This window comes from Chelon labrosus (genome assembly GCF_963514085.1).
Source record: "Chelon labrosus genome assembly, chromosome: 22".
NCBI classification, from domain to species: Eukaryota; Metazoa; Chordata; class Actinopteri; order Mugiliformes; family Mugilidae; genus Chelon; species Chelon labrosus.
Window position 1 is genome coordinate 5,743,450 of NC_140355.1, and position 20,216 is coordinate 5,763,665.

Genomic DNA, 20,216 nt, shown 5'->3' on the forward strand with positions numbered 1-20,216 from the left:
AACTCAGTTCTTTCCGTCCATTTCTAAATGTGGCCAAAACACGAAGGCAACAATCTTGCTGTCACGGCCAGCTGGGTTTCTGTGCTGAATGGACAAAGATTGGCCAATGTAGGACAGAAGCCAGTATTCATACAGTGTAATAGGCAGAGAGGGCAGCCAATTCAGTCAGTCCACAGTCCTCTTTCTCTTTGTCAGTCACTCTTTATCATTTCACATTCCTGCCCTCCCGTTCCCCTCTGGCCTCCCTCAATTTATCTCTGCACCAGTCAGGAGAGTCACTGGCTTTGGGAGGAACAGAGAACCAGGGGAGACAAAGTGAGTGGGAGGCAGTCTGTCTCATTTATTTTACCCTGATTATATCTATAGCCAAGATGGCAAGGGATTCAAAATGTGAGCTGGACCTGCACATTACAGCATCTCTTCAGAGCTCAAATTATTATCATCATAATCATTCACAGAGACAGGTAGATATATTAGTGGCCATACTGTGTGCCAACAGTCCCCTAAGCCAAAACATCTAAACTGGCACATCACCAGTTATCTGGGCCCAGTCTTGATGGCAGCAGCCTAACCAAGGAAGCCCTATTCCCCCTTCTCACAAGCCAGGTTGTCCAGCTCTTTCTGGTGGATTCCAGATCTTCCTAGGCCAGACTGAACATGTATGTTTATTTTCTGATGTTATCTCCAACATCAAATGTCCAAATCACTCCTTTCAAATCAGAAAGCCATCAGAATCTAACCTCCATGCAAAGAAAAACTGTTCCTGAAGCTCATTACCCATGACCATAGGCAAGGGCTGTGACCTGGATCAACTGGTTCATTAAGTGTGACACCAGGACATGTCTGAATGACTTTGGGTGTTTTCCACTATGAAGGGAGGCCCCACTACTGGAGCTAGCTCTAGAATGACATGTTGGCCAGCCACCAGCATGACTGCATTCAAGGATCAGATGATTTATTATTATTTGGCCACAACACAAAAGTCATAGTACACTGTTAGAATTTCTCTCTACATTAAACAAACGTTTTTCATTTTGCTCTACAGAACTCTCCATGACTTAGATCTACCATAAGCTCCATAATATGCATATGAATTATCAACTGGCAAGATTTTTGTCCTGGGTAGTTTTGATCAATCACGGTTGAGGTGGCTTGGGTTCATGGACCACGTCCTGTCCTTTTGCAGCACTTCTCCCTCCAATCAGAACTGGATGCTTGTGGTAGCACCAAGTCATGGAGAGTCTCATTTGTCAAGCAGATATCTTTAACAAAGCTGCTGAAATAGTTATAAACCGCTGACCTAAAGTAAACTACGCTGGAAGTCCAACAAGGGCTCATCGTGTCATGGTGACTTGTCTGTCTTCATCGTTTTATTCTCAGTCTACTCATTAGAATCCATTACTCTTATGGAGTTGCCATTAAGATTTTTGGGTCTGTTCATCAAGCAATATGCTAATGTTTAGGGTCACATTTTATACTGGCACATGCAGAACTGAAACAGCAACTGTGTCACTGAGGTATCAATGGAGAATCCATAATGATACCTGGTGTCAAACTTTTCCTGCCAGAAAGCTTACTCACTGATTTATGAGCTGACCATACGTGATGGTTCAGTGTATATGAAATGATATGACCCTGAGTGACTAACAGACTGTGTCGTTTGTCTTGTTGTTTAGATAGGGTGTTTATAATGGCCGGGTCTCCTGCTGGTATTGGTTGATATCTGGTACCAGATGAGTGTGTTCTTAAAGTGTTTACCTGGTGAACGTGTGCTGGCCCGCGTTAGTGAGCGTTCTCTCGACTTGTAGGGGTATCGCAATGTGGTATCCAACAGTTTGAAGCTCTCTTTCAGTGAATGGGACTGATAGTACTCCACCAGCTCCTGTTAAATAACCGGAGGAATACAGTGAATGAATGTTTCTGCTTTCACATTGCCTTCAGAGTTTCTGTGGGTATTTTTGTGCTGCCAGCTAAATATATGACTTACCAGTAGACTCTCAAACTTCTTTGCCTCAGTGATGTGGATCCAGCTGTCTTTTTCAATAACTTTGATGTGCTTTACTTCATCATTGAATCTATAAAGAGAAATCAGCAAGACGTGAAGTTCTTCTTTATGGGTACTGAGTGTTTGTGAGTGCCCTCAGGCTAATGTGTTCATCTGCTCATTTCCTGTGCATGTGAAGATAAAGTCATTTTCACAAGTTAAGGCTGGTTGTTGGATTTGTTTACTTAATTTGATAAAAGCTGGTCCCCACAGTCCCTTTGCACCTGTGTTCAAGACTAAAAGAGAAACATGCAAATGCATTCCTTCTCCAAACACAACACTACATGACAGCTCCAGTGAGAGCTCATATATTAGTTCTCTGTGGGATGCTTTCTCTCAGAGGACAGGCACAAAAAAATAGGATAAAAAAAAAAGCAATTACTGAGTGGTAATTAGGTGGGGCCATAAGATGCACTGAAAAAGCTGACTGGAGCTTCCAGTGAGAATTTTTATTTCCCTTGAGATACGGATAAAAACCCTCCCTTGCCATTTCCCTCTCCTGTAAAATACTCACTTGATGCTGATGGCGAACCTTTCCGCCTCAGCTGTCCTCTCTCTGATAAGGTAGGTCCCACTGCTGTGGGACTTTAAAAGGTTGTCTGCCTGCTGGCGCTCCATGTTCCCCGCAAACCTACAGAGAACCAGAGAATAAAGGTTGTGACCTCCAGACACAAACTTATTTCATTTAATGACACAGTGAAGACTTTACAAATACTAATTATCAAACAACCATGTAGTAATTAGCTTTGTGGTTGGGGTCAGCTTGCTTTAAATTTAAACGGTGCATAAAGTTAACAGTATAAATTGTTAACAGTAACAGATCTCCAGTAATTATGGGATGGTGACCTTGGGATAATGGTAATATATAGGGCCATTAAAGACAGCCTTCACAAAGTTAAGGCTCTCACCATGGATATCCATAGTAGTCTGCTTCCCTCGAGGACTGCCGGCTGGATAATGACTGGAATGGCTGTCACAAAAAACAGAGAGCACGCATTAAAGAGCAGAATAAAATCATGGCACAGAGGTCATTCGTTTATATGTGCCACCTTGGCAGGTAAATGGACAGTGAAGAGAAATAGGAGGGTTAAGTGAAATGTCAAATGATTTGTTACCTACCTTTGGGTCCAAGCAAGGCTTTACACATGAACTAGGGAAGAAACCACTCTTCTGTGTTTGCATCAGCTTCCCCTGAGAGATAAATGCACAGCAGGTTTATTTTCAGAACTATAATTGAAGAAATGCTTTAGAACATTTGAAAACACTGAAAAGGAAATTAAATAAATGTAAAACAATACATGGTAATTGTGGCAAGTTACCTCCAGATTTACTAGTATAATTCAGAGGTACAAGGACAACACATTACTGAGTGTGTAAGAAAAACTGAAAGAACTGTACACCTACACTGAACCTACTGAATATAAAGACATGGAAGCAGTGATTTTGAAGATGCATATGTAGAAATTGTAAAGGTGAATCTTTGGTGCCTCCCAGTGGTGGAATTAAAAACAGTGTGACAGCCAGCTTAAATGAATGCTCCAGTTTTTACCTGGATTGCTTTGTTTTTATTGAAAGAAAACAACCAGGGAGTAAGACAAGAATCATTTTTGAAAGCTGCTCCATTCACTTGACAATAAATACATATAACACATATACAGTGATGGCCCTGTGCCTTCAAAGAGTGAGCACTTCTGTCAAGTTTACCCATCAGAAGTTGAAAAGCCTTTAGTGTCTGCTACCTACAGCGGTCGATTTTGAACATCACATGGAGAGATTAAAGTGTCGTAACCTACTGTAATAGCTACGATCAATTAATGGCTACAGAGAGTGGGCCTGGTCACTGGGGAAAGCCAGTGGAAGAGTCTGGAGTGAGTAGCATCCCAGCTCCCATCACACAGCATTATTTACTGTGGAGGATCCTCCATGTCTGTAGGGATGCCACCACTAATATTCAACCTAAAGTGGGCTAATACCATTAGCTACTTTTACACGGACAATATCATTCAACAGGATATTACTTAGATCAAAATAACAGCCCAGTATGAATAGGACTACCTCATGTAACCACCTCAGTCAGAACAGACTGGCCCAATAAGAATGATTTATCTTTGAGTGGGCTTGAGGGGTGTGGTGTAAACTTTTTCTCTCTCAATGTAATAAAGACATTATTTTAGAGCATGTTTGCCCCACGTGGGGTAAATATCAGGTGACACGATGAGCTTCTGACGTTCCACAGCAGACAGAACCACTGTACTTGACTGATGTCTTTGGGCATGTAAACCCATATGTCTTGTTTAATCATTTCATTTAGTTTCCATCTAAACAGATAAATTGGAATCTCTGATTGGAATAAAGTCAATCAAGCTGGAGATATAATTCGTGTGAATGTAGTCAAAAGACTGTGACAGTAATTTAGTGTCTGTGCTTTGGTTTAGTGAGAGGTAGGACATGCTACTGACTTCCTGGAGTCATTCCACCTGGTCAATACAACACTTTTGTTTTGCACAGAGAAAACCTATAAGATACAATATATTGGCTTTGGAGCTGATGGTAGTTGGATTTTGTTATCTTTGGACAGAGATAGGAAATTGTGTAGAAATTGTTTTCTATGCCTTTCATACACAGAAAAATGTTATAGTTACAGAGCTGGTAATGAAACCTCAGAGTCACTGCTTCATTTTGAATCCAATGGGCCAGGTTGTCAGTATGCTAGAGTAGAGAGCCAGCATCAACAGTCTACATATCAATATTGACACCAATGATAAGTGACTGACTGCTGTACCTCCCACCACGTTGTATCAGGATCTCCCTTCAGTAGCTCGATAAATTCTCCTGTTTGGAAACACAGCGGTGTCTTCCCTGGAGGTGCTGGCGTGCCATGGTAGTTTCTCACTGCCACCATCTTGGGACCTGGAAAAAACAGTCAAGGTTTTGCAGAGAGATCCATAGGAGGAACAGTGTGGTTGATGAAAAAGGGAAGAGTCTGATTTTATCTGGACAGAGAGCTGTTTGCTGCGGGTTGGGTTTATCCTCTTGGGTTTTAACCGTTTCAGTTATGCATAGGAATATTTTTCACAGAGTGATGCAGTGGTCTAAGACACAAAATATAAACCACAACATTAAACATGCATTGTATCCCTTTCTCTGTCCACTTTGAAGGTTTGCTTAAAAATGCTTCAAATTTTACTAAGAGGAACTTCAACTGTTAACATTCAGTCCTATTCTCTCCAGACTAAACACTGTGTTGATTATTTCAAGATACAGCATCCACACTATCCATCACAGTCAAAGGTCTACTTGTTTTTGAATTTCAAAATAGTATTTCAAGTGTGCAGTACAGACTCTGGATCCACTAGATGGCAGTAGAGAGCTGTACTGTTCCAAAGAAGCTGCATCCAAACAAACTTCACAGCTAACAGAACTGCCAGCTTCTATCAAAGTGTTAGGTGACTCGAAGTGTTCTTACCTGGTGACATTCCAGGCTCCTGCAAAAGACAAATAAACACTTGATGTTAGATACAACTAGAAAGCAAAAACACTACAAATGTCTTTACAATGAAAGGCAATGAGAGAATGCTGCAAAACAGAGGCTCTACTCACCAAGTCAAGAGGATCTGAAAGGAGACAAAAAACATGGAGACTGTTAGGGAGGATAAAAACTAAAGGGGATGCCATTATAGATCAGGTTGGGATGAATTGAGAGCTGCCATGTTGAACAAGAACATTTTAATATGCATGACTAGTTTCATACTAGAAGTTAAATGTTACACAATAGATGCAAGAGAACTGCAAGAGATTAAGCTGGATGCAGCAAACTAACCACATGGTTACTCTCCTACTGTGCGCTCTTGTTATTTCTTCCCATTCAGTCTAATTTTTGTTCTTGCAGCTCTGTCCCCACTAGTCATAATTTTAACTTGACTAGCCACAGTATTGAGTGTTTTTTCTTACCTAAAGAACCTAAGGCCGTTGAAAGGTTTTTAAACATTTAAGAGGCGACATTAAGGCTCACTCTGCTGCACTCAACCGGCTCCAGTTTAAGAAAACAAGCCAAGGATTTTGTGAATTTATGTAGAGGAAATCTGTGGTTGTTAAGATGAGGGCTGAGACAATCCTCGAGGCATCGCAAGATTATTCTGAGGGATTGTGAGACAATTACACGGACAGCAAAAAAGATGGGCAGAAAAAATGCTAAACAAAATAACATTTGCTTTTGTAGCAGTTTTGCTATTCTTTGCTACTTTTATTGTTAATAACTGGATCACTGTAGGCCTCTAAAAACCTCACAAATTGTACAATACGGTCATTGCACATTATTTTATAGATATATGGGAGCTGTTATTATGGATCATAGCCTACACAACAGTGATCTAAATGCTGCTAGGCCTCAGTACAGGATCCCCGGAAGGTTATTGCAATAAGGTTTACTACTAAAAAGGAAACACCTACTGATTTTACAGATGGTGATCACTTCCAGACACTCTTTGTGAGCTCCTGTTCCACATCGAGAGCAGAAGTAGCCCTGATAGAAGATGCCCCTAGAGGACACACACACACACACACACACACAAACAAAGAAACACACACTTCAGTAATGCAAACAGGAAGTGCCTCAGACACAAATTAACCTCATGTAAGAACAAAACACAAAGGGACATTCTGCTTGTTCCTACAATTCTGAAAATGCTGTTACACATGCTCCATCATTTCCATTGTGCAATTCTTTAAAAACACCAAATCAACTTGCTCCATTTAAGACTATGCACTGTGGAAGGTGTATTTTTACGGGTGCTGTAGCATTATGTATCGTATACTGCCATGTTGAATAGTAAGTGCCATAAATCACGACAGGATCCGCTGGGGCTGCAGTAGTAATTAGCATCTAGAAGGGAGTGAGAACGCCAGGCCCGGCCTCCACCGGCTCCATGAATTTAGGTCAGCAAAGCCATGAAATTTGTGGGTCAATACACAGAGCGGAATTTAGCCAGCTGACTGTAATAGAGGTGAAAGCGGCCACTCAGTGGCACGGGTTATCCCCGCTGCAGTCGAGCAGCATTCTCACATGGGAGGAGGTGTACTCAGGCACACAGTGGGTGGTACTGGGAAGGGGTATGTGTAAAAATATCATCTGTCAGCCGCAGTCACACTTACAGGAATATTTTCGGAGGCCTGCTTTAGTACTAATGAGGAGCTACGTTAGCCAAAACCCTATTCCCTCTGTGATTTAAGTCTGTTTGTTTGTGGCTCACCAAAAGTGGTGGAATTTCTCTCGAGATTTCAATTCTTCAGTCACACAATTTTTTTTATTATTATTGCGATTTTTTTCTCTTGTGACACTTCACACTAATTTAACTTGAGATACATTCAATACTACATTGATGAATGATACTATAGTGTCATGGTAACGCTGCATAAAAGCATTGCCATTTTCTGCTACTTAATACTAAACTCCACAACAAATGTTTGAAATGGAGTGTTGCGTTTTTAAAGGCACTACATTCATTCCACTATAACATTTGTAGTTTGACATTACTAAAGAAAGAAGATGCAAAAGCATTTCCAATTCCACCGATTAAACATCTGGTATTTTTCTTAGCTAGTTATTATTAGCACTTTATAGCACTTAACACTTGACATGAGCACAACCAAGCCAGCCACTTTAAAAGCCTCTACTAATGACAGTAATAGTAATACAACAATACAGTATGCGTTTAACACTGTAAAAGTGGCCATGTTGAATCATAGCTACAGTTTACGGTTGACAAGCATTTTGCAGCTAATAATTCTGTACATTACATTAATGGGGAATCTCACAGCAGGCTATCTTAGCTAAAAGGCTGCAAATGGGGGAAAGCTCACTAGTCAGCACATTATAAGTCTGCAGGATTAGAGGCATTGGTGAAATTTGTTATATCTGGAGAGTGCACAGCCAAGTGTGTCCCACTGTCTCTAGTTTTGGTACAAAGCTAATTTAGCTAATTGCCAACAGGAGCTTCATGTTTAGCATACAGGCGCAAGTGGGGTGTCATTCTTCTCATCTAACTCTTGACATAAAAAGCTAATAAACACATGCAAAGCTAACTTAGCTAGTTGCTAGTGGCGGCTTCATATTTATTCTACAGCTTGAGTGTCATTCTTCTCACCTAACTCCCAGCAAGAAAGGAAATAAAGTGTATATAGAGTGTATAACTTTTCCTTTAATTCATTTTCAGAGAAGAATATTTATTTGTATTTACACAACCATGGAGTGTCTTTTTCTCCATGTCACAAAGATCGTCTGTTCATACTATTCAAATAACACAGACGTATCTCTGTTAGTTCTGAATACTGATACTGAATAGCTATTGGACTGTCTGGAAGAGGATGTACTCACTGCATTATTAATGTAAGAATCTGAAGGCACTGCATCAGCATCATATCAGGATCATTACCTCAAGAGCATTTTGCAGGCTCGACAGTTGGTGTTCTTATCAAATGTGTGCATTTGGAAGTTGTGCTGATTGGCCGTGGCTCTCTCTGGCTTGATGTTGGACCTGGACAAATAAATGGAAAAACTAGGAATTGAATGAACTGATTTGACAAGACAGCTAGTAACATTTTGTTTGAATGCCAATGAAGTTGAGTGACGTCAGTAATGTGATCACAGAAACTACAGAAGTCTTCACATAAAAATATTAATGTTAGCTAAGAAAAAAATACACTCCTATCTTAATTCAAATTGTACTCACATGGCCATATCAAACTGCTCCATCCACTTCCTTTTAGTCTCCTCAGTTTTACAAAAAAACTGGAAGCCCTGCTTCCCTTGTAGGTGGATCAGGTAGAAACCATAAGACCACTGGGGAGAAAAAGTGAGTGACCAGATGGTACAGGGATGAGTGGATGGCAATGTCAGGAGAGAGAGAGGCCAAACAGAACGTGTTACCAGTACATTTAATTAAAACATATTTAATGCTGCAAATATGATCTAATTTAATACACAACTAAAAGATGATCCACATGCTTTAGCGGTGCATCTGAGCAAGAGCTAAAGAGCCAGTCACAGAGCAGATATGTACATGTGCAATCACCGCATGACACCCAAAAACACACCACTGCCAAAAATAGGCCACCTTGAGAAGATGAGTAAAATTAAGGGGTCACTTGAGCTTACCATTTTTCCACTTGACTGGTAAGCATGCAAAAAGAAAGACACCAGAGAAAGACCCAGTTACACATGCAAACATGGACGGACTCATGCAGATTCAAAACAAAAAGCCATGTTAGATCAGTGGAGCAATGCGCCGCACTACGTTTTCATGAATCCTAAATGACCTTCATTGCATTTACATGATCTTTCAAGCATGGACGGGCACAATGCACATTTGACACGTCAATGCATTACGCATAATTTTCATATCTGAAATTACCATCAACAAGCTCCTTCAGCTCAAGGGCAACATTTGTAATGATTAAACAAGCCGTTTCATCATCTGGGCTAGCGAGGCTACCAAAGCAAAAATTTCCCCATGTCAGAATTGCTTCTGATCTGTAGAGATTCACACTAAAGGATGGTTTTCTTACCTTTTTCATGTCTCTGTTGTTCATAGGGTCATCTGACATTTTATAAAGCTGCAGTTCAATAATCTCTTTGAGCTCATAGCTATAGCCTTTCCTCTTGCAGACAATGACCACTTTATCAAACAGGAATATATACCTGAAGACATACACACATAATCAGTGATTATTTTGCAGTGGTAAAATGTCATGTTTGATCTATTTTCATTTTGGACTCACCGGTCCTGTTTGGTTCGGTTGACTATGGAGCACACCTTCAGCTCTCCGTCTATCTTTGGCCTCCCGTACTCTTCCAGCTTCACCTGCTGCTTAGGTTACAAAGTCACACACAGCATTAATCCACTGCTTTTGACAACTTCTAAGCCTAATGTGAAACCATATATAATTCAGGTACTTTTGGAGATATGAAAAATGACAACTCAAACTATTCACTGCCTGTTTAGTTACATCTCGGTCCCACTGATCCAAATCTATTCCAAAGTCTCATACAGGGCTTGTATAAAATATTAATAACACATTCATTGTGCTCCTCAGGAATCTGTGGCACATGGCACCACAGCAGGGACCAACAGAAGAAGAGAGGAGGAAACAGAGCCAGATAAAAGTGAACAAATCAGAGAAAGAGAAAAGTGAGGGGGTGCTGGTAGAGATATTATGAGAAGTAAACATTAGTTCGAAACCATAAATTCTGGTGTTCATGTTGTGAAAAAATAAACGTTTTATTGACTGCATTATCATAGCTGAGGATCATGAGTGGATGCAATATCATATCAAGTGTTTTCATCAGAAAAAAGAAAATGTGGATGATTCTAAGACCGGGTGTCATGCTCAGTGACTGAACATAGACTGAACATAGTGAAAAAAACAGTCTGGTAACGCTGTATTAGTTTTTTCTATACAAAGATATATTATAGATATATTTTTTTCAAGTACTATAGTAACTGATTCATGTGGAGACAGAAGGGAGTGAGCTTTTGAAACCCATGTAGTATCTCTGCTTCAGGCTAGTGGCTCAAGGCTACATTAGCTGCCACAGTACTAGCATGACAAACCTAAATGTCAGCAATTGATCAATTCACGTTGTAGGCACCAGGTCTTGATATGGTGTAGGAAAGCATTGAATAAAAAGGCTATCCAGTCTATGGTATGAACTGTTAAACACTTCTGAAAAAAAAGGCCTCTGGTGTTGACCTCTGTGTAAATGGGCAGCCTTTAGATGTCTGTCTGTTTGATCTGAGCCTTCAGCTAACAGCTGGTTAGCTTACCATAAAAAGCTAGTCTAGGTCTGCTCAAATGGTAAAAAAGGCCAGTTAAAGTAACCATAGGTTGTAAGTGTTCAATGGTGAGGTTTAGAGGTGCTAGTTATTAGATTTTTCAAAACCTTTAACAGAGCAAGGCTAGCTAGCTATCAGCAACATTTGTGCTAAGTAAAGCTAAACAGCTTCATACTTAAAGTACTGTATATCAGACGGTTTTCTATTATAGTGGTATCAAAGCTGTCAAGAAAGAAGACCTCATTAATAAATGGCCTTCTTATTATTAATACATTAATAATAGGGTGTGTGGATGTGGTCTCTCTGTCAGCAACATTATGAGATGAGATTTATTGCTTTTGCAAGTCAAAGGAAATACCAGACAGGACCTTTTTCCAACCTCCAATTCAAACCAATAAAATAATGCAGGTCAAAATACAGTATAAAAACGTCTCACATTAAATAACCAGGTTTGTTCTAACTGTGTAATTTAAGGCATTTTCATGTAGAGTCCCTTGTGATGAAAAGAAGATGATTAAGAAACCCACTGTCAAGTCAAACAACCTTGGCATTTTCTATTAGATGAAAAATAGATGGCGGAGGAGGAGTTCAGAATACTTACAAGATTTTCTATTGAACTTTGGAATTCGCTGATTTTTTTCAGTGTCTCATTGTCCCTCTTGACTTCGTTGATGTACATGGCCAGGTCCTGAAAGACAAGGCGAGAGTTCATTCAGCCTTGGAGTGAAAATCTTTCTGACATCTGTCATATCAAGGTATATATACAGTACTTGGAGCAACAGTGGGTGGATGAAACAATTTTACAGCTTCGGCTTAGGGCATTGTGGCACCCTTATGTAATACTTTGTGAAAGTGCACTCATGAACACGTCTTTACAAACGCGTATAACACAAACCTGCATAGCCTCCAGAGCCTCTTTGAGTTGTTGTCTCTCGGGTCGGTCGGTTGAGTGACTCAGAAGTTCCTGCAGAAGAAGATTATTATATTATTTTGTTCAAAAATGTAATTTTACTTTGAGACTAAATCCTCCTCTGTGGAAAATACAACTCATTGAAATGGAAACACTGAACGCTCTGATAGGGAGAGTGGTTTGCTGAGAGAGATGTATAGTTGGTCTTTAGTGTGATTACATATGTGACACTGATGCAGAGAATGAGATGGTGCAACACGCACAGAAACAGAAGAGCCAAGGAAGCTGGAGAGGTTGCTAGCCAGCCTCCAGGTCTGGCTGTTCTTTAAAGTAACAAGATAACGGTAAACGTGTTGTTCCCTGCTAATCATTGTGTCCTCCTCATAGCCAATCAATAACAAATATGTTACACTGTTTTGATCTGTGGCTGTCTGCCTCCTGTCTCCTCCACCGGCTTATTAGAGTGATTTATGAAGTAATGTAGTGGAGCTGTGAGAATAGGAAAAACAACTTCTAACAAATATTTAATAGTGTTAGAGAGAAAAAATGATCTGTCATTATTTTGGATAATCTGATCATTTTCTGAGCAATGCAATTTTTACCACCAATGTAGTGGTCTCAGAGATCTCACAAGACAGAAAATGCAACTAATCTTCACAATGACACATGTTCAATAATAAGACTGCCAGAAGACTGGATTTCTTGTGTGAAGTACATATTGCTGTGCATTAATGTTTCAGATTGTGAATCTAATAGTTCTGTCCAAAACTAAAAAGTAACAACCTCTGTTATCACTAAGGCAGATGTCTTCTTCAACACTGTTCAGACTGCCTTGGAAAAAGCATCATGCTACCAGTCATTTTTTAAAAGGAGCCGGCGACATGAAGCTACAGACCGACACCTAACCTTTGCCATCACATGACAGCCATGACACGCGACAATTCAGAGTTGACTTGGCCTCAATGACACATTTCACCATGTCCAGTCACACATAAATGTCAACCAGTCACATGTGTGCGTGTTTTGCCAATAAAATATTCCCTTTTTTTGGTGCAGCTTGCCTTAGCATGGTTGTAAGCATAGGATTCCAGATATGTAACATACATTTTTAACCGGTGACAACAGAACACCTTCAACAAGAACTTGACCAATAGTTCACCTGCAACTCAGCGACGTTGTGTTGAAACTGATATATCTCAAAAGGAATTGATATTGAACCAAAACTAATCAGGACCTTGTGAATCAGAATTAAATGAGTTCAGGATATCAGTAACCCTAACCCTACCGGTTTGCAAACTGTTAGCTCCTGAACATAAAAGAGAACGTTATCTACTGTAGAGGATTGTGTTGACTAAGTAAGGTCGGAGCTAGGGAATGGCGTCACATTTCATGGCGTGCATGGCAGCACAGCCTGACACCATCTGCTCACCAAACTTTTGGCACACTGTGTAGTGTATTAACTTTTTTCCTGAAATATTCTCCCCATTTTAACAAATTTGGAAGGCACAAAACCACACGTGCAGTTACAAAACAATGTGCAATACCAGGACTTTGCAGCAGGAACACCCATAAGGAATGTAGAATTCATTAATGTGGTTTTCCTGGCATTACAAATCCTAATGTCTGCCCTGCACCACACTTCCCGTTCCTGCTAGCATGAAGCCATTGTCCTTCACTAGCTTCCCAACAGCATACCAACGCAGCAAAGAGAAAAGAACTTCAGCTGCCCTTCACTTCCACCAATTTCATCCAGGTGACCTTGCTGCAAATCTTTTCAGAACTGAAAAGGCATCAATTCAGACTGTTATATATACAGCTTAAGATCAAAGGTACTTTGTGATTACAACATGAACGAATAAAAAACACTGCACATTCATCAAATATTCAAAACCTGCCTGGGGGGAATTATTTCCAAGATGACTGTGTTAAATTCACTTTATTTAGAGTGCAGCTACATCACATAAAAAATGAAAAGAGCTATGCACACTGTCAGCAAATAGGGAAGCACCCCTGCGATGATATCGATACAACATCAAGTGAGGATGTGCCCTTAGGCATGATTGGACACACATCTACAAACAGGACTTGTCAATGTGACATGCCCTAAGGCCACAGCATCCAGCAGTGTTTTACTGCAAAGCTGTGGGAAGCGGTGAAATGGGGTGAGTTTAATCTGATTAGTTCACGGTTGATTTGACCCCAGTGGCTCACTGTGACTCCTGCAGGAGTTCGATTCAAACTAATAGAGAAGTTGCAGCACTCTCTTGGTGGAGGTATGCACCTGACGCAAACACTCACCTCCACCCATGCGCATTACCTACCGCTTCATAAACTCACACACTCATCCATAATTGAGATCCAAAGTCAATTAATCATGGGGAACCGTGCAGTGGCCAGCCTGTTTCATGAACACTGGGAGCAGAGCTTCAGGGTAAAACATTGGCTGCACTGTCAAACACATATTTTGTTTAAATACATTTGCATATTAGGAGAAATAATGAGCTACAAGTAGAATATGATTTCTTCCCAACAGCTAATACAACCTGACATACACAACAAATGAAAAAATATATTACATTACATATATTATTTCAGAAGCTGAAATCGTATAAACATTATCTGAACCATTGTCACAGACTCAATTTTCAGCTGATTGAAGAGAAATGCAAGTGACAAAAATAAGCAGATAAGAAAGTCAGGAGGGTGCACACACAGCATATGCACATACCAATATGCAAAGACACGCAAAGACTGACGAACTTTAGACCAACTGAACAGCCTGACTTGTACAATGGTTTACACATCAACCAGCCACAACATTAAAACCACTGAACCACTGACAGGCTAAGTGAATAACACTGGCCATTTTGTGACAATACAATGCTCTGCTGGGAAACTTTTGGACCTGGCCCAAAGCCCCCTACTAACAACATTCTGTTGCCAGACACCATAGGACACCCTCAGAAGGCCCATGTCCTATCCTATCTGATGATTCACAGCTGTTTTGGAGGCACACTACACAATATTCGGCAAGTGGTCATAATGTTACTCACTTCCTGGAAGCCAACACAAATTTTCCCCCACCTACAAAATGTTTGTTGGAGAAAGTTGGTCTAGAGTTGCTCTGTGGGGCATTTATTATGCTCTGGCAAAATCCCATCTAACGGCCAGTAAAATCATTTTGGTGTGTTTTATGTGGTGTTGGACAGAAGAGTGACAGTAGCATAATCATACAAGGCATATGAGGGAAGTTGAGTTGAATTTTTTTTGGAGCAAAATGGCTCTAATTGGATGTAGGAATATCCACTTGCGTGTAGAGGTATTTCTTTCTCCGTACTGGTTGAAACACACCCCATAATGAAATCCAAATCCATATTCTGACTAGAGTTGAGTCTGGATACACCAGGCTAAGGTCTTACAGTTTTCCCTTTTGAATGAAGAATACTGACTACTATCACCTGCTGGTACAGAGAGATACCATGGTGGTACATTCACGCAGTCACTGAACATACGTGGTGAGCGCAACTCTTTGGTCCAGACACAGGTGACGTGACACAACGTCACAGACAGCCTTTGTTGCCCTTGATACTTTGATGCGGGTATGCTGTTTCTAGGCCTTAATATGATGCTTTAGTAAACGAAGTTAGCCACTGTTCACTGTAACTCACCAAGGAAACACTGTCTACATTTTTACAGATATTTTACACATACGTATAGAGATCTGTGGCATTTATCTCCTTTCAAAAAAGTAACTGTGTCTGTGTTTGAAAAGGAATCTGCTGTTTCAAGACAGACTTTTCAATACATGGATTTTCATCGTAACTTTCCTACATTTGTCAATGTGACCCTCCATAACATGCTGCATCTGTCAAGGCACAGAAGGAGCTGTAGTTTGGGGTCACAAGGAGCCTGTGAAGTGGAGAGGAAAACTAGAGAAACAGTGAAACCAGGATATTGTTCTGATTCATTGGAACTGGTGTTAATTCAACCGGTCTGTCACTGCCGTCTTTCCACAAAGATACAGACTTTTCAGAGGCATCTTTCAAGCCTACAGGGGGCGAGTGTTTGATATGTAAAAGATGGAAAATGAAGTATGATGATTTCCATCTGCTTTAACCATCAAAGAGAAGAAGACTTTGCTTCTTTCAGACATGACACGTATCGAGCCATAGACATTCAAAGAGCTGCAGAGCACTTAGAGATGAACTCAGTATGCCCTAAAGGGAAATGATGGTCTCAAAGTACATTGTAACAATTAGGATTATAGTGTAAAAATGACCATACTGTAGGTTTTAGATGCCTCCTACCTTCAGTAGTAGATGATACTTCAGTACCCTCTGCATTGGAACCACCAGGAGATCCTGCAGCTTGAACTTCCCTTCTTGCACTTTCATTGTACATTCCTGGTGAAAGATGACACAAACAGCAGGGCGGTCATTACACATTGCATAATGCTGCATTGTACATTTGCTACTAACAAGCATTCATCCGTTATTTAATAATTCATTGTTGCATTGCTGCCGTTGCTTCCACACATTCATGAGGCATTCCATTAACAACAACGAGGCCAGTTTATTCTTGCGGGGCACATAAGCTCTGTCCGTGCCAGGCATTTGCAACACAATTCCACTGCATGCTGACTGAGAAATTCCTCTGACTAATGAATACATTTCTGCAATGGCACCATAAGAAACTGTCTTTTGTTATCATCATCCTATAAGGATTGTGTAGGTGTTTCTTTAGTCAGTTTGTACAACTGTGCAGTAACAGGGACAGCTTATCCCTCTTTGCAAACAAGGTCTTCTATAGAGACAGTGAGATGCTGATTTGCCCTGCTATAAAGCTCTTCTATTTTGAGAGAGAGAATCTCAGTGCCAGCTACTCGGGCTGTAATCACCCAATTTTTTTGTCAACGGATCCCAGAGCCATTTCTCTGCCCATGCTAACTGCTGATGTGCCTTAATCCCGCTATTACCCGAGGGTGTTACCCTTTTGCTACGAGTTCAGGCTCCTCTAAGGAGTCCTGTTTTGTAGGAGATCAGACAATAATGGCCGTGCGCAATGAGGGAGGACTCACAACAGAAACTGATTGTGAAATTCACCCAGATTTAAATCATCATTAAATCATGCATTACAGATTTAACAGGACAAACAAGATGACACCCACTGACATGAGTTGGCCTGTTTTAAAGAATACCCTCATGTTGAGGTCATGTTCAGTCTTGTTCAGTTAAACAAAATATTATAAGCTCTGAAGGCATATTTGCAAATTAGATTATTTGCCTCTCTGGTTTCATCACAGCTGGTGCATTACAGCGACGAATCTGGGCCTTGTTTGTGAATTTACTTGAAGTCTGCATGCAAACAAATTCTATGTTTAAGTATTTCAATATGTCTTGGAGTATAAATGACCGGTATAGCATAATCTAAACTGACACAAAGTCATTCTTAGTTATTCCTAATGGTGTTTTAGAGTTTGTCACTTCCTGGGCAACAATTAAAAATGTTGACGACTCCTGCACTGGGAGGCGCACATCATTTTTTATGTGCCTCCCTCCCCATGCATCTCCCCCTCAGCAGCACTGGACTTGGACATACATGGCTGATTCCTGCTCAGGCCACTGATGCTGACCAATTAGAGCACAAGCTCTGTTTTTACTCACTAGCTGTTTCACATTGTTATTTATCCAATATTATCATTTACTGAACTGTAGTTAGACTAGGTATTGATTTTGTAAGGGAAGATGTCAGATTGTGAAGTATATGTTTAGCATAGCTGCATCATATGTTTCTACTCTCATGTTTGTAAATGCGGTAGATAAATCACTAGAAACAGCATTACCATATTAAACCTTGTCTGGACATGATGGTGGCATTATGTTTCATTCAGGTGCTGCACAGTCAATAAGCACTTGTGAATATTATAAATTTCATACTAGCATGGTGGACTGACACGTGATATTTTCCAGCGAATTATAACAAGACTTAACCTGAACTCCAGGTTATCTCTTTAAATGTTACATATCAAATATTTTCCTGGAATTTGTCACATGTATAGAACCCTACCTGCACTTATTTTCATTTCAGCCTAAAAAACATCAGTGGGTTTAGTGCACATTTCACCACTACTAGAGCAGCAAGGACATTACCTCTACTTTAATCTTGACATCCTCTCTTGTTGCTATTAGCTCATCCAGTGTCTTCTGGGCATTCTCCATGTGGCTGCAGTACTGACCATAGATCAGCAACCTGGGAAGGGGAAAAATAAACCATTAATGTCAATACACTTTCACAGCTCATCATCCTTTAGGAATTTAATGGGGCAATGATAAATTAAAGTAAGTAAACTGTAGAATTAGTTGTAGATGTTTGTCCCAAAGGGACAAATGAGATATGTATTGTACAACATACCTTCAGTCATTCTTTAAAGGGTTTATATGACACCAAACTTGCTCAAATGAAATTACATTGAAAAGGAAGTGTAGAAATGTTTGGTTTGCTGCTGTACAACTTCTTCATTTTTAAACTGATAACTATATTCACTCCCTACAGGTCCACTGCAACCGCAGTTCCAAATCATAAAACTTTAATGGCACTTAGGAGAAATCTGCAGTTTAGATTGTGATTTTGATACTTTAACTTGTCCATGAGGGCTGATAAAACCTTTGCAAAGCTCGGTGTATGGTTAAAAATCTAAAATAAGGCTTAATAAGGACTTAAGGTTCTCCTTAACACCTAAAATGTTGAAGATATATAATATAATTTGCACCAATACATATAAAGAAATGAGTCTGTGTCTACAATTAGCTGTGAACTTAGTCTTAGAGCCTTTGGGCCATGTACCCCACATTAATTTGAAGATTAATAACACAATTTGAGAGGTCAGTGGAAGAGTCATTTGGCACTACAGGGGGCAGATAAATGAATATGTGAATACTTGTATTATCATTTGGAATATATTCGGATCCTGGGGCAATATTTGGAAGGGCAGCATCCTCTCACCAATAGGCTGTAATCACAGAGCACTAATGAAAGACGGCGCTTTATCTCAGTCGCTTTGCAGAGTTCCTCTTATCAGCATGTGAAGGGAAAAAATCTCTTCATTTTGAGCGAGGATATGAGAGCTGCGTTCATTAGACATTACAATGGGACACTGACACAGATCTGTGCTTGCAGCTGGGAGGGAGTTCAAAGTCATCTTGCCTGGAGGATGCCACTGCACGTGGCACACATTCCTCTCGCTCACTCACTGAGTCAAAGTAGGGCATTGGCAAGGCTGGTAGTGAGCTAAACCACCACCCCCCTGGTAGAGTTGGCACAGCCCTCTCTTAATCTGAATCTTGAGCTCGGTGAGGCGGCGCGGAGAGCTGGCACGCTGAAGTCTTGCGAAGCCTCTGATAGATCCGTAATGTGGGCAAGAGCAGCACTGCAAACAGACCAAGCTGGAAGGAGCAGTGGTGCAAACAGGAGCTGGACGCTTTTTCCACCAGTTGGACACTAGTGGAGACTCATATGATGTGCTTAATTTCAATAGTTTTACACAAGACTAGTTATTTTTGACATGGTTGTATTGATAAATTAAACTCTGCATGGACCCACAAAATCATCTTCTTAAACGAAACAAAAATAACACGGCATAGACAATACAAAGAGAACAGAATACAGACAAAATCCCTCCCAATAAGTTTTAGAATTAGAAACAATTCATAGTAGTCAGAGGAGGTATAGTAATATTAATCGCAATTTTTTGCTTGCATGTTGCCAGGTTTTAACATGAAAAATAAATAGTTTAATTCTAAATAATGACAAATAGTCATCAATTGATAATTTACTATCATGTCAAATAAGATTTAATATCATTTGACTGTAAATAGATTCTAAAATAATTCCACATCTTGAACATGCTGCTCCCAAAACACTTAAGTGCAAACTTGAGAACCTCCATTAATAATACATAGGGATTGCTTTAAATGAATAATTCTAGTCTTGCATTGTTTCTAAAATGTCAAGCCTGTGAAACTGTGACTCAGCATCATGTTTTGCCAGAGGTGGAAGACTGAGCCAAAACCTCCTTCTTAAAAGCAGCGCTTCTGTCTGAGCCATTCATCAGATCATCATCCTCTGCTCCACAGAGATCTAACAGAGATGATCACTGGAGATTCACTGGAGTTTCACTGGAGAGAAGGCAGAGTTTTGAGTAAGGCCCCCCTGCAGTTAGACTCCTGCTCTAGTTAAACTGGCCCTGGGCTAACAAGGCCCTGATTAAGACTTGATCCACACTCAGAGCGACAGCTGCCCTCAGCTCCCACTCCTCCAGGATAACAAAGTGATTGAGATTAATGGCGGCCTTGATCAATTATAAGACAGCAGGCGGACTGTGCAGTGTTGCGATGATATACAGTGCCCTCCATAATTATTGGCACCCCTGATT

The 20,216-nt window shown here is 40.4% G+C and overlaps 1 protein-coding gene across 1 annotated transcript in view; it reads right to left on the reverse strand.

Annotated features, from left to right (window-relative positions):
• The window catches only part of vav2 (vav 2 guanine nucleotide exchange factor), a 203,568-nt gene that overhangs the window by 6,611 nt on the left and 176,741 nt on the right, over positions 1-20,216 (reverse strand). Inside the window, exons 9-26 of the mRNA XM_084572672.1 lie at positions 17,935-18,034; positions 16,093-16,188; positions 11,771-11,839; positions 11,477-11,563; positions 9,821-9,909; positions 9,608-9,740; positions 9,198-9,212; positions 8,773-8,882; positions 8,476-8,577; positions 6,494-6,582; positions 5,645-5,658; positions 5,511-5,529; positions 4,827-4,954; positions 3,164-3,235; positions 2,953-3,014; positions 2,559-2,675; positions 1,988-2,075; positions 1,759-1,882 (exon numbers count right to left, since the gene is read on the reverse strand). Of these exons, the coding sequence (XP_084428798.1) occupies positions 1,759-1,882; positions 1,988-2,075; positions 2,559-2,675; positions 2,953-3,014; positions 3,164-3,235; positions 4,827-4,954; positions 5,511-5,529; positions 5,645-5,658; positions 6,494-6,582; positions 8,476-8,577; positions 8,773-8,882; positions 9,198-9,212; positions 9,608-9,740; positions 9,821-9,909; positions 11,477-11,563; positions 11,771-11,839; positions 16,093-16,188; positions 17,935-18,034 (1,514 nt within the window). The remainder of the gene's footprint in view (positions 1-1,758; positions 1,883-1,987; positions 2,076-2,558; positions 2,676-2,952; positions 3,015-3,163; positions 3,236-4,826; positions 4,955-5,510; positions 5,530-5,644; positions 5,659-6,493; positions 6,583-8,475; positions 8,578-8,772; positions 8,883-9,197; positions 9,213-9,607; positions 9,741-9,820; positions 9,910-11,476; positions 11,564-11,770; positions 11,840-16,092; positions 16,189-17,934; positions 18,035-20,216) is intronic.